General features: G+C 43.1%; 1 protein-coding gene across 2 annotated transcripts in view; it reads left to right on the top strand.

Annotated features, from left to right (window-relative positions):
* Positions 1–15590, top strand: part of CDK19 (cyclin dependent kinase 19) — a 225451-nt gene that overhangs the window by 42710 nt on the left and 167151 nt on the right. For both annotated transcript variants that reach the window (XM_048844788.2, XM_048844790.2), the window contains one exon: positions 2443–2518. In XM_048844788.2, coding sequence (XP_048700745.2) covers positions 2443–2518 — 76 coding nt within the window. The remainder of the gene's footprint in view (positions 1–2442; positions 2519–15590) is intronic.

Here is a 15590-nt window from a genome sequence, read left to right as displayed (position 1 = left end):
TCAGCTACCTCATCTGAAAAATGGACCTGTGTACATTCCCCCTTGGGTAAGGGACTGATTTCTGTTTGTTTGTTTGTTTGTTTGTTTGTTTTTTTGGGTGGGTGGGGGACACACAGATGGAGTCAGTTACTTCAGTAGATTCTGGAATTTCTTTTCACTCTTCTTAAAAGTAGCCTTGTCCAGTTCTGAAATAGTCTCAGTAGCTGGCAACAGAAATTATTAGGGCTATGGAACGGCTGCCATATGAGGAGAGATTAATAAGACTAGGACTTTTCAGCTTGGAAAAGAGACGACTAAGGGGGGATACGATAGAGGTCTATAAAATCATGACTGGTGTGGAGAAAGTAAATAAGGAAGTATTTTTTCCACAACGCACAGTCAACCCGTGGAACTCCTTGCCAGAGGATGTTGTGAAATCAAAGACTATAACAGGGTTCAAAAAAGAACTAGGTAAGTTCACAGAGGATAGGTTCATTAATGGCTATTAGCCAGGATAGGCAGGGATGGTGTCCCTAGCCTCTGTTTGCCAGAAGCTGGGAATGGGCGACAGGGGATGGATCACTTGATGATTACCTGTTCTGTTCATTCCATCTGGGGCACCTGGCATTGACCACTGTCAGAACACAGGATACTGGGCTAGATGGACCATTGGTCTGACCCAGTATGGCCATTCTTTTGTTCTTCAGGGAATATCTAGCATGATTAGGGGTTAAGCGTAGTTGACTGTTGCAGAAAGCTTTACTGACAGAAAATCCGGTCTTGTTTTCAATAATGGCAATTTCTTAAACATTTTTAATTCCTGCCTTTGAAAACTGCCTCTTACACAAGTCCCAAGTCAAAAGTTACCCATGTTTTCAAACTTTGTAGTCTTTCATTCGATTTAGGGGACATAAACATACACTTTGCTGCCCTCCCGCCCCCCATCTGAAGTTGGTAATCTCAAAGTATTTATATGTCAAAATATATTGTAGTTCTTGGTAAGTCAACTTTAAACTTCAGAAAGAATGAAGGTTTTTTGCAGTTATAAGGCTGATTTTTTTTATCTCCCTTAGAATGGAACCATAATTACAGGCCTCATATGAAGAAGCTGCTGTGTTTCCATAATAAACTCAATTAGAACCCCAGTCCAATTGTTGCAAAAACTATTGGACTGGGCCTTTACTGCTTAAACTAAAGGAAAGTGTTAGCTTTAATTTATAGAAGGATCTTCTGTTATTTCTAAGCTGCTAATAGAGGGCATATGCATATTAAGATGCTTAACCTTACTTCTGCTGAAGGCAATGGTAAAAAAAACCAACCAACCAAAACCAAAGTCTCTTGTTGAAATAAATAGAGCAGGATTGCCCCTGAATTGCCCACCACAAAAATCAAGAACTTTGGCTTTGTTACAATGTATTTTCAAACCTCACTAGCACACAAGTTTGTAGATGTAACAAGAGGGTTAGTTTGGAGGAGGAGTAATAATAATCCACTTTTGAGTTAGGGTGAAACCGAGTTAGACAAAACTCAATTTCCAATCAGTGCAAGTTTTCAGATTCTCCTTTTTCTTAAGAATAAATCTGACAACTTTCAAGCCAAACAAATTTTGTATCCAAAGGTATAGGATTGCAAAAACAAGCAGTATTACGGAAGCTAATTGTAACCTTAACTACAGACAATATGGAGGTTAAGTTGGAGCATGAGTGAGACTTGGTGAGATGGTAACCTTCTGGGTTTTCCCTATTTCTTCTTAGCCAACCCTTTGATTAAGTATACTGTATGGTGGTTGTTTAAATGCATGATAGCCTATTTAGTGGGAACATCTCAGATTCTCGGACTTTGCACTGCAGGGTGCACTGAACCATACAGAGCACATGAAGTTTGAAACTGTCAGTGATGAGGACCCAGCAAAGACTTTGCTGGATCCGTTGCAGTATAATAAGGAAATCTGTCTTTTAAGAACCCTCATTGTGAATTTGATATATTTTTGGTGATATATTAAATGTTCAAAACATAAAAAGTTTTAAGGTTAGAAGTAGACTATTCCAATTTTATTTGGATTTGAGCCATTTGATGGTTGCTAGATCTTCTTAAGAGAATCTTGCCAATACCATGTGTTTGTGTGTATATATTTTTGTTTGATAGTCTGTTGAGGTCTGGGAAAAGTGCCCATGGAGTTTCTTTATGTTTTATGGTTTCAAGAGATGTAGATATGTACAGATTGACAACTTTTTCTTATTACAATTTTCAGTTTTTTAGTTTTGATGATTGTGACAGTGGTTAAAGATGGTTTGATTCCTTTTGATCTTCATTCTGCTGTAATTCATGTTATAAGAAGTTAGTGTTTTAGTATCTTGATCTAGTTTAAGAAGACAAATCAGTGTAATGTACTTGCATTTATCACTTTAAGTGAATATAAATGTAGTCTATAAAATATTCCTCTTTTTTGTTTTTTGTGCACAGAAAAGATGAAAAGGAGTACGCACTGAAGCAAATTGAAGGTACAGGGATATCGATGTCGGCCTGTAGAGAGATTGCAGTAAGTGGACATAAACAAAAGAAAATATCTTCTTATACTTGTTATGCAATGGATAATATATGTCTTACTCTGTAAGCAACACAATCAAAGGCTTAAAGTATAAATTTTTCACTTTACGTATGTAAATTTGAAGGTTTATTCCAATATAGGCTTCCACTAAAATTAATGTTTTGTAAATATATTAAAAAAACAACAACTTGTAAATGTCAGATCTGTGGAAAGGATATAATATACATTTTTTTCAGTATAATTTTGTCTGTCTTACTTTATTTGCCAGGGTTAAAAAACAAAAGTATTGTTTTAAAAACTATTTCAATTAAATAAAAAAAAATATTTAAGGTTCCAAAAGAGACTCTAGTTGCAACTATAAAAAGGTCACTAATGTGTTGTATGTCAGCATAATGGTAACCTACTTTTGTTTTATGTCTGAAAATGCACTGTAGTCTTGTTACACTCTGCGGTCTCCTACGTATAGAAAGTTGTCTTAAGACTACTTTTCCATTTTGCATTAATGATTTCTTTCATTGTATCTGCTGCAGATCTCTGAAAAATAGAAGCATTAGTACAAGAATTACATAATTTTGAACACAAATTCTGCTCTTAGATATGTGTATGCATCTCCTAGTGATGTCAGTAGGAGTCCTAATAATAATAGGAATTGCGTGTCTGTATCTGAAGGTAGAGTTTGGCCATTAGATGTTTTTTGAGACTGAAAATAACTGTGCATTAGGGTTAAAGTACTTGTTAGGGGAATAACATTTTGTAATGCAATGCCTGCTGCATCACTGTAAAAGAGATGCACTTGCTTGATCTAATATATTTGAATGCTGACATCATGGTCAGTGCTTACAAATATAAGATGTATGCCTCTGGCTTTTTATACTCTAGCATGCTAACACAAAAATAAGCTGTTCAAACACACACAGTATCATGTGACAATAGAAGCTCATGGTGGTCAGGAATTGAAGAGGCCACTGACTTCTGTTTAGCATAATATACATGGTAATTTTGTGTAGTCTAAGGAGGTTTAGCAGCTAAAAGTACTGTTCTTTAAAGTGCCTGTCACTAGTAAATTAAGGTAGTTCACTGTGGAGATTATAGGTAGTTGCAGTGCTGTCCAATTACAATTAAAATAATCTACCCCATGACCTGCCTGCTGGAATTTCTGCCTTTGCGGGAATAACAGTTGTTTTCTAATATCAGTGCTAGAATGTGTTTAATTAGCATACAGTCAGTCTTCTGACAACAGTGAGACTTTTATCATCTCTGCATTTTTACTCTGTTAGTTTTAAATTGTGTTAATATTTTGTGGGGGAGGGTTCAGTTCTCACATGTGTAACTTTTCCTTCTCTATGAGGCTATATGGCCATACTAGTGTCTATTTAATAACTTCTGTATGCTGACATGGAGATATGTCAGCATCATAGTCTTGCTTTTTCTTTTTTTGAAATGGTCTAACTTGGTTCAAGAGCTCAAGACAACCTAGAAAAATGACACAACTATTACATAAGGATTTTAATTCTACAGTAAATAAGTGTGGCTTTTGCTTTTTTTATTTTGGCTGCCTCAGCAGATGACTTATTCATCTCCAGAACATTTCTCACAAATTCCATAGTAAAACTCCTGTGGCTGAGATGGCATGGCAAACTACTGCTGGCCTCAGTAAAATTCAAGGTTGGCAAACACTGAGTAACCTTAGGGAAGATGATGGATGAGGTAGCTGAAACAGAAAAAAGTACTCTTCCTTTTATCAAATAAGATAGACTAAAGGGGGGACTGTGGGGCACACTTCATAACTTCTGTGGGTCAAGCTCAGTGCACACACCAGGGGCTCCTTGTATTCATGCATTCCACCCCACAAGCTCCTTATGTGACACTCTCCCAAGCCTCTCTGTTTCAGGGACTCTCTGTAACTCTTCAGTCTCCCTTACAGACTGAAGAGTTATGTGTGCCCCCTGATTCCCTCCTCCCACTACAGCAGGGTGGCCCATTCTGCCCACCAAACCAGGGGCTCTCTTCCCCCTTCCTAACCCATCCCCCACCCACCAGGGTTGCCCATTCTCCCCACCATACTAGGGATTGTCTTACCTGTCCGCCATTTGCCCCATCATACTAGGGGTCTGTATCTCTCTTCCCACATCCCTCTAAAGGATACCTAACCTTCTCTTCCTTCCTTATTGAATGGTGGTGTGGGTGGCTGATGCCTTCCCTTGCCCAACTGGAGCAGGCTTCCAGGAGGCAAGATATGAGGAAGGAATGAAAGTAATCTCCTTCTCTGTCCTCTTCCTCTGACTGCCCAAGGGGGCTGTGCATCCACCCCACAGCTCCAAGCAGGGGAGAGCAATTATTTCTCTTTTAATCATTCAGAGATCAGGGTGTGAACATGTTAAATTCTATTGGGAGGGTGAAGGGGATATTGTTCTGAGGGAAGGTATTAATGGGTTGCCACAACAGGTGACTGTGGCTGAGAGTGTGTCTTGTTTTCCCTTTTTCAATATTATTATCCTCCAAATCGATAGACTACTGATGTGAATATTCCCTGAAATTTTGGAATTGATTGGACAAAGTGTTCAAAGCTACTGTGTGACAGACAAAGATTCCATCAAATTGAATGTATGGCCTCACAAATTCAGCCAAAAATGTACTTCAAAACCTGCAGTACAGGGTTTGCTTATACAAACCTATGAAGTCCTACAGAAGAGAGATTGGACTGGTAGAGACGTCTCTATAGGTGGCAATGGAGAGAGTGAATTCAGAGGGAGTGAGTGTCTATGTAAGAAAAGGAAATTAGTCCTCAAATTTAAACCTAGGTTATAGTATAAGAGCTCAGTAACTTCCTTTCTGATATTTGTATTGCAAGTGGGAAGACTACACATTTCTCTTGAAAAGCTCAACATTAAATAGGTGAGTCTAAAGGATTCAGATGTATGAGGCCATATTAAGACTACTGTGTGGATAGTTCTTTTGGCATCCATAATACAAATTTCAGAGGAATGATCAGGATGGATGCTAGTCTCCAAATATTTGGGGCTCATCTTCATATGTGGCTCTATTCAATGAGGTTGCATATAGGAAAGGCACATGTGGTGCAAACAACCTGATTGGCTGAGTGTTCAGGATAGCTGACAACCCATCTTTTTTCTGTTTGACCATATTATACCTGAGCTAAACTTGAGGTTCCAGGAATTTATCACTGTATTAAGAGGTGATTCAGCTGTCCACAGGTTCAGAACCATTATATACAGAAGACATTGCACAAGATGGGAGGATATCAGATTAGCTTTGTGATCTAGAGGCTGCCTTTTTCTGTCTAGGAGAAATGCAAAGACCACTATCTTTCTCCAGAGAGATTATGGATCAGTTTATCAGTCCCTTGTTAGGACTTGGCAAATCGTTTTTGTGCCTTGCCTTTCTTCCGTTACCTCTATTTATGTTCCCTGTCCATAGAAAGGAAAGGACTCATATCACTGATTGTGTCAAATAGGTAATGATTCCTAGAGTTAGGGTATGTCTACACTACGGAATAAGGTCGAATTTATAGAAGTCGGTTTTTTAGAAATCGGTTTTATAAATTCGAGTGTGTGTGTCCCCACAGAAAATGCTCTAAGTGCATTAAGTGCATTAACTCGGCGGAGCGCTTCCACAGTACCGAGGCTAGAGTCGACTTCCGGAGCGTTGCACTGTGGGTAGCTATCCCACAGTTCCCGCAGTCTCCGCTGCCCATTGGAATTCTGGGTTGAGATCCCAATGCCTGATGGGGCTAAAACATTGTCGCGGGTGGTTCTGGGTACATATCGTCAGCCTCCCGTTCCCTCCCTCCCCCCGTGAAAGCAAGGGCAGACAATCATTTCGCGCCTTTTTTCCTGAGTTACCTGTGCAGACGCCATACCACAGCAAGCATGGAGCCCGCTCAGGTAACCGTCACCCTATGTCTCCTGGGTGCTGGCAGACGCGGTACGGCTTTGCTGCACAGTAGCAGCAACCCCTTGCCTTCTGGCAGCAGACGGTGCAATACGACTGGTAGTCGTCCTCATCGTGTCCGAGGTGCTCCTGGCCGCGTCGGCTGGGAGCGCCTGGGCAGACATGGGCGCAGGGACTACATTTGGAGTGACTTGACCAGGTCATTCTCTTTAGTCCTGCAGTCAGTCCTATTGAACCGTCTTATGGTGAGCAGGCAGGCGATACGGACTGCTAGCAGTCGTACTGTACCATCTTCTGCCAGGCAGGCAAGAGATGAGGATTGCTAGCAGTCGTATTGCACCATCTTCTGCCAGGCAGGCAAGAGATGGGGATGGCTAGCAGGCGTACTGTACCATCTTCTGCCGAGCAGCCATGAGATGTGGATGGCATGCAGTCCTTCTGCACCGTCTGCTGCCAGCCAAAGATGTAAAAGATAGATGGAGTGGGTCAAAACAAGAAATAGACCAGATTTGTTTTGTACTCATTTGCCTCCTCCCCTGTCTAGGGGACTCATTCCTCTAGGTCACACTGCAGTCACTCACAGAGAAGGTGCAGCGAGGTAAATCTAGCCATGTATCAATCAGAGGCCAGGCTAACCTCCTTGTTCCAATAACAACGATAACTTAGGTGCACCATTTCTTATTGGAACCCTCCGTGCAGTCCTGCCTGAAATACTCCTTGATGTACAGGCACCCCCTTTGTTGATTTTAGCTCCCTGAAGCCAACCCTGTAAGCCGTGTCGTCAGTCGCCCCTCCCTCCGTCAGAGCAACGGCAGACATTCGTTCCGCGCCTTTTTTCTGTGCGGACGCCATACCACGGCAAGCATGGAGCCCGCTCAGCTCACTTTGGCAATTAGGAGCACATTAACCACCACACGCATTATTCAGCAGTATATGCAGCACCAGAACATGGCAACGCGATACCGGGCGAGGAGGCGACGTCAGCGCGGTCCCGTGAGTGATCAGGACATGGACACAGATTTCTCTGAAAGCATGGGCCCTGACAATGCATGCATCATGGTGCTAATGGGGCAGGTTCATGCTGTGGAACGCCGATTCTGGGCTCGGGAAACAAGCACAGACTGGTGGGACCGCATAGTGTTGCAGGTCTGGGACGATTCCCAGTGGCTACGAAACTTTCGCATGCGTAAGGGCACTTTCATGGAACTTTGTGACTTGCTTTCCCCTGTCCTGAAGCGCATGAATACCAAGATGAGAGCAGCCCTCACAGTTGAGAAGCGAGTGGCGATAGCCCTGTGGAAGCTTGCAACGCCAGACAGCTACCGGTCAGTTGGGAATCAATTTGGAGTGGGCAAATCTACTGTGGGGGCTGCTGTGATGCAAGTAGCCCACGCAATCAAAGATCTGCTGATATCAAGGGTAGTGACCCTGGGAAATGTGCAGGTCATAGTGGATGGCTTTGCTGCAATGGGATTCCCTAACTGTGGTGGGGCTATAGATGGAACCCATATCCCTATCTTGGCACCGGAGCACCAAGCCGCCGAGTACATAAACCGCAAGGGGTACTTTTCGATAGTGCTGCAAGCTCTGGTGGATCACAAGGGACGTTTCACCAACATCAACGTGGGATGGCCGGGAAAGGTGCATGATGCTCGCATCTTCAGGAACTCTGGTCTGTTTCAAAAGCTGCAGGAAGGGACTTTATTCCCAGACCAGAAAATAACTGTTGGGGATGTGGAAATGCCTATATGTATCCTTGGGGACCCAGCCTACCCCTTAATGCCATGGCTCATGAAGCCGTACACAGGCAGCCTGGACAGTGGTCAGGAGCTGTTCAACTACAGGCTGAGCAAGTGCAGAATGGTGGTAGAATGTGCATTTGGACGTTTAAAGGCGCGCTGGCGCAGTTTATTGACTCGCTTAGACCTCAGCGAAACCAATATTCCCACTGTTATTACTGCTTGCTGTGTGCTCCACAATATCTGTGAGAGTAAGGGGGAGACGTTTATGGCGGGGTGGGAGGTTGAGGCAAATCGCCTGGCTGCTGGTTACGCGCAGCCAGACACCAGGGCGGTTAGAAGAGCACAGGAGGGCGCGGTACGCATCAGAGAAGCTTTGAAAACCAGTTTCATGACTGGCCAGGCTACGGTGTGAAAGTTCTGTTTGTTTCTCCTTGATGAACCCCCCCACCCCTTGGTTCACTCTACTTCCCTGTAAGCTAACCACCCTCCCCTCCTCCCTTTAATCATTGCTTGCAGAGCCAATAAAGTCATTGCTGCTTCACAGGCATGCATTCGTTATTCATTCATCACACAAATAGGGGGATGACTACCAAGGTATCCCAGGAGGGGTGGTGGAGGAGGGAAGGAAAATGCCACACAGCACTTTAAGCACAGCACTTTAAAAGTTTACAACTTTAAAATTTATTGAATGACAGCCTTCTTTTTTTTGGGCAATCCTCTGTGGGGGAGTGGCTGGTTGGCCGGAGGCCTCCCCACCGCGTTCTTGGGCGTCTGGGTGTGGAGGCTATGGAACTTGGGGAGGAGGGCGGTTGGTTACAGAGGGGCTGCAGTGGCAGTCTGTGCTCCAGCTGCCTTTGCTGCAGCTCAACCATACACTGGAGCATACTGGTTTGGTCCTGCAGCAGCCTCAGCATTGAATCCTGCCTCCTCTCATCACGCTGCCGCCACCTTTGAGCTTCAGCCCTGTCTTCAGCCCACCACTTACTCTCTTCAGCCCGCCACTTACTCTCTTCAGCCCTCCACCTCTCCTCCCGGTCATTTTGTGCTTTCCTGCACTCTGACATTATTTGCCTCCACGCATTCGTCTGTGCTCTGTCAGTGTGGGAGGACAGCATGAGCTCGGAGAACATTTCATCGCGAGTGCGTTTTTTTTTCTTTCTAAGCTTCACTAGCCTCTGGGAAGGAGAAGATCCTGTGATCATTGAAACACATGCAGCTGGTGGAGAAAAAAAAGGGACAGCGGTATTTAAAAAGACACATTTTATAAAACAGTGGCTACACTCTTTCAGGGTAAACCTTGCTGTTAACATTACATACATAGCACATGTGCTTTCGTTACAAGGTCGCATTTTGCCTCCTCCCACCGCGTGATTTTGGTTGAATGCCAGCAAACATACACTGCAATGCTTTGTTCTACAGTGATTCCCCAGTACGTGTTGCTGGCCTGGAGTGGTAAAGTGTCCTACCATGAAGGACGAAATAAGGCTGCCCTCCCCAGAAACCTTTTGCAAAGGCAGAACCGCAAATGCCAGGGCAAAGTAATCCTTTCACATGCTTGCTTTTAAACCATGTATAGCATTTTAAAAGGTACACTCACCAGAGGTCCCTTCTCCGCCTGCTGAGTCCAGGAGGCAGCCTTGGGTGGGTTCGGGGGGTACTGGCTCCAGGTCTAGGGTGAGAAACAGTTCCTGGCTGTCGGGAAAACCGGTTTCTCCGCTTCCTTGCTGTGAGCTATCTACAACCTCCTCCTCATCATCTTCTTCGTCCCCAAAACCTACTTCTGTATTGCCTCCATCTCCATTGAAGGAGTCAAACAACACGGCTGGGGTAGTGGTGGCTGAACCCCCTAAAATGGCATGCAGCTCATCATAGAAGCGGCATGTTTGGGGCTCTGACCCAGAGCGGCTGTTCGCCTCTCTGGTTTTCTGGTAGGCTTGCCTCAGCTCCTTCAGTTTCACGCGGCACTGCTTCGGGTCCCTGTTATGGCCTCTGTCCTTCATGCCCTGGGAGATTTTCAGAAAGGTTTTGGCATTTCGAAAACTGGAACGGAGTTCTGATAGCACGGATTCCTCTCCCCAAACAGCGATCAGATCCCGTACCTCCCGTTCAGTCCATGCTGGAGCTCTTTTGCGATTCTGGGACTCCATCATGGTCACCTCTGCTGATGAGCTCTGCATGGTCACCTGCAGCTTGCCACGCTGGCCAAACAGGAAATGAGATTCAAAAGTTCGCGGTTCTTTTCCTGTCTACCTGGCCAGTGCATCTGAGTTGAGAGCGCTCTCCAGAGCGGTCAGAATGGAGCACTCTGGGATAGCTCCCGGAGGCCAATACCATCGAATTGTGTCCACAGTACCCCAAATTCGAGCCGGCAACGTCGATTTAAGCGCTAATCCACTTGTCAGGGGTGGAGTAAGGAAATCGATTTTAAGAGCCCTTTAAGTCGAAATAAAGGGCTTCATTGTGTGGACGGGTGCAGGTTTAAATCGATTTAACGCTGCTAAATTCGACCTAAAGTCCTAGTGTAGACCAGGGCTTAGTGGTGGTGATTGTATCCCATCTTTCAACTTTTGGACAACATCAGCTGAAGCAGGACTCCATAGTTCATTCAAGCTTATTGTATTCACATTGTAATTTAGATTCTGTTGGCGATCATAAGAACAGCCATACTTGGCCAGACCAATGGTCCTCTAGTCCAGTATCCTGTCTCTCACAGCAGCTAGTGCCAGATGCTTCAGAGGAAATGAACAGAACACGGCAATTTCAAGTGATCCATCCCCTGCCATCCAGTCCTAGCTTCTAGCAGTCAGAGGTTTCGAGAAACCCAGAGCATGGGATTGCATTCCTGACCATCTTGGCTAATAACCATTGATGGACCTATTTTCCATTAAATTATCTAATACTTTCTTGAACCCAGTTATATTTTTTTTGGCCTTTACAACATCCCTTGTTGATGAGTTCTGCTGGTAGACTGTGCATTGTGCGAAGAAGTGCTTCCATATGTTTGCTTTAAACCTGCTGCCTATCATTTTTAGCAGGTAACCTCTAAAGCTCTAGGGCAGGGGTTCTCAAACTGGGGGTAGGTTATTAAATGGGGGTCACGAGCTGTCAGCCTCCAACCCAAACCCCGCTTTGCCTCCAGCATTTATAATAGTGTTAAATATATTAAAAAGTGTTTTTAATTTATAAGGAGGGGGTCACACTCAGAGGCTTGCTATGTGAAATGGGTCACCAGTACAAAAGTTTGAGAACCACTGCTCTAGTTCTTGTGTTATGTCAAGGGGTAAATAACACTTCCCTATTCACTTTCTCCATACTGTTAATAATTTTAGAGACCTCTATCATATCCCCTCTTAATAGTCTTTTTTCTATGAACAGTCTGTCTTTTTAATCTCTCTTCATGGAAGCTGTTCCATACTCCTAATCATTTTCATTGCCCTTCTCTGCACCTTTTCCAATTATAATGAATTTTTTTTGAGATAAGGTGAACAGAACTGCATGGAGTATTCAAGGTGTGGGCATACTATGGGTTTATATAGTGTCATTATAATATTTTCTGTTTTATCTGTCCCTTTCCTAATGGTTCCTAACATTCTGTTACCTTTTTTAGACTGCTGCTGCTTATTGAGTAGATTTTTGCAGGGAACTATTCATAATGATTCCAAGATCTTGCCTGAGTGATAACAACTGATTTAGACCCCATCATTTTGTAAGTATAGTTGGGATTATTTTTTCCAATGTGCATTACTTTGCACTTACTAATACTGAATTTCATCTGTCAATTTGTCGCCCAGTTACCCAGTTTTGTGAGATCCCTTTGTAATGCTTCACAGTCAGATTTGGACTTAACTGAATAATTTTTTATAGTCTGTAAATTTTGCCACCTCTCTGTTCACCCATTTTTCAGATAATTTATGAGTATGTTGAACAGCTCATGTCCCTGTAGAAATCCTTGGGGGATCCCTCTGTTTACCTCTCTTCAGTGTGAAAACTGACCATTTATTCCTACCCTCATTTCCTGAATTTTAACTAATTACTGATCTGTGAGTGACCCTTCCCTCTTATCCTGTGACTCCTTACTTTGCTTTAGAAGCATTGAAGAGGGAACCTTGTCAAAGGCTTTCTGAAAGTCCCCGTACATTATATCCACTAGGTCACCGTTGTGCACATGCTTGTTGACTCCCTCAGAGAATGCTAATAGATTGGTGAGGCATGATTTTCCTTTATAAAAGCCGTGTTTGATTCTTCCCCAACATATCATGGTAATCTATGTGTCTCATAATTTTGTTCTTTATTGTAGTTTCAACCAATTTGCCTTGTACTGAAGTTAAGATTACTGGCCTGTAATTGCCAGTATCGCCTCTGGAACGCTCTTAAAATTAGCATTACATTAGCCAATCATCTGGTGTATAGGCTGATTTAAGTGCTATGTTACATACAACAGTTAGTAGTTCTGCACTTTCCTATTTGAATTCCTTCAGAACTCTTGGGTGAATACAGTACCATCAGATTCTGGTGATTTACTACTGTTTAATTTATCAGTTTGTTCCAAAACCACTTCTATTGGCATATCATTCTGGGACAGTTCCTCAGATTTGTCACCTAAAAAGAATGGCTTGGGTTTAGACTGATGCATAGACTGATGCATAGAATTCAGTTAGCTTCTCTGCAATGGCCTTGTCTTCCTGGAGTCCTTTAGCACTTGAATTGCAGTGGGCCCACTGACTGTTTGGCAGGGTTCCTTCTTCTGATGTACTTAAAAAAAAATGCTGTGTGGTTCTCTTGCTAATTGCTCTTCAAATTCTTTTTTTTGGTCTATCTAATTAGACTTTTACACTTGACTTGCCAGCGTTTATGCTCCTTACAAGAATTTGACTTCCAATTTTTATAGGATGCTTTTTCGCCTCTAACTTCCTCTTTTACTCTGCTGTTTAGCCAGGGTGAGATAAGGTGGGTGAGGTAATACTGTTTTATTGGATCAACTTCAGTTGGTAAGAGAGACAAGCTTTCTAGCCACACAGAGCTCTTCTTCAGGTCTGGGAAAGGAATGCTGAGCATCAGAGCTAAACGCAAGTTGGAACAGACTGGTTAGCATAAGTAGTTAGTATATATTCTAAGGACCATTCTAGATAGAGTGGCCCATTAACACTCTGCAGTCATAGGACAAAAAGAGGTGATTAGCGGGTTACCAATTTATTATAAAAAGAAAAGGAGGACTTGTGGCACCTTAGAGACTAAGCCATAAATCCAGTGTGTCTCTTCAGTTCATGATTTTCAGTGTCTACCAGAGTTATGAATTTAGGCTCTTAGGCTTGTCTTTTGAATGTGTTGTGCAGGTTTCCTTTGAGGATGAGGACTGATAGGTCAGAAATAGAGTGACTGCTGTGTTAAAAGTGTTCATGCACAGGTAAATTACACAGAGCTGAAGAAGAGCTCTGTGTAAGCTTGAAAGTTTGTGTCTCTCATCAGCAGAAGTTGGTCCAGTAAAAGATATTACGTCACTTACCTTGTCTATCTAATATCCTGTGACCAACCCGGCTACAACAACTGCATATTTACACATACTTTGAGTGTTTTGTACATAAGCACTTGTGCTACTTTTCAGTATTTGGTTGCTTGCCTTCATGTGTTATACTTAAATAGGACTTTTTAAAATTTGATTGTTCCTCAGTACCTCCTACCTGTATTTTACCAACTTTTTCCCTGTCTTTACTAGGATATAGAGTTCCCCCTTCAACAAATCTTAAGAACTATTGTATAATCAAAACACTTATTTTGTAGCCTTTATAAATGCCATGAACTTGGTTCAAGGCTTATTTTTTCTTTGCTCTGTATAATGTAACTAGATATAGTGGATTTAGTTCTAAATTTCACTGAATTTCTTTGTAGGGGAAAATAAATTGAATAAAATTTAAGTTTTTAGATCAGTGGTCTTTTCAGGATAGAGAAGTGAGCTATTCCTTTTTTAACTAGTTATATTGCTCTAGTTTAGTCACAAATATTTTGTTATGTCTGCACTAGTGATGAGTCTTCTGAATTGCCTTTGTGTCAGTATTAAGACTAGGGTTCAAAACCATTTCAGTTGGTTCCTGGCAAAGCTCTCAGAAGCAGCAAATTTTGGTTGTCTTCAAAAGGCTGTCCATGTACTGTGGGACGCTAGTGGGAGGACTAGTTGAACCATTTCAAGTTACCTCTGTCCATATGGACATTTACATGGTACAAAGTGAAATTGTTTGGATTATAACATTAATTTAGCTTTACTGAATGCTAATCCAAGCAGACTGTAGCATTCATGTACATCACTTGGAGTGGAGGCACAAGATGTGTTATAATATGCCAGAGAGACAAAATGGTTCTGAGGATAAGCAATGTCTTAGTCCTGGTCTACACTACAAGTTTAGGTCGAATTTAGCAGTGTTAGATCGATTTAACCCTGCACTCGTCCACATGATGAAGCCATTTTTGTCGACCTAAAGGGCTCTTAAAATCGATTTCTGTACTTCTCCCCGATGAGGGGATTAGCTGAAATCGACATCCCCAGGTTGAATTTGGGGTAGTGTGGATGTAATTTGACGGTATTGGCCTCCGGGAGCTATCCCAGAGTGCTCCATTGTGACCACTCTGGACAGCACTTTCAATTCAGATGCACTAGCCAGGTACGCAGGAAAAGCCCCTGGAACCTTTGAATTTCATTTCCTGTTTGGCCAGCGTGGCGAGCTCATCAGCACAGGTGACCATGCAGTCCCAGAATCGCAAAAGAACTCCAGCATGGACCGAACGGGACGTACTGGATCTGATCACTGTATGGGGAGATGAATCCGTGCTATCAGAACTCCATTCCAAAAGACAAAATGCCAATATATTTGCCAAAATCTCCAAGGGCATGATGGACAGAGGCTACAATGGGGACCCGCAGCAGTGCCACGTGAAAATTAAGGAGCTCAGGCAAGCCTACCAAAAAATCAAAGAGGCAAACGGCCGCTTCTATGATGAGCTAGATGCATGGAAGTCTAGGGAGCTTCCTTACTACTACCCCACCCCTGTCCATGGACACCTGCAAGGGAGGGAGTCTCACGCAACAGGCATGAGGATTTTGGGGACGAGGAAGATGAGGAGGAGGATAGCACACAGCAGGCAAGCGGAGAAACCATTCTCCCCGACTTCCAGGAACTGTTTATCACCTTGGAGCCAATACCCTCCCAAACCTCCCAAGGTGGGCTCCTGGACCATGAAGCCAGAGAAGGTACCTCTGGTGAGTGTACCTTTGTAAATATAATACATGGTTTAAAAGCAAGCATGTTTAATGATTAATTTGCCCTAAAGACTGGGGATGCATTCTTGGCCAGTACAGCCCCTTCTTTTAAATGGCCAACCCAACGGGTGCTTGGTATGGGAAAGAAGGGCGCTGCTGT

This window comes from Caretta caretta, chromosome 3 (genome assembly GCF_965140235.1).
Source record: "Caretta caretta isolate rCarCar2 chromosome 3, rCarCar1.hap1, whole genome shotgun sequence".
Taxonomy (NCBI): Eukaryota; Metazoa; Chordata; order Testudines; family Cheloniidae; genus Caretta; species Caretta caretta.
The sequence above is the reverse complement of the archived record's forward strand: the minus strand, read 5'-3'. Positions and strand labels throughout refer to the sequence as shown.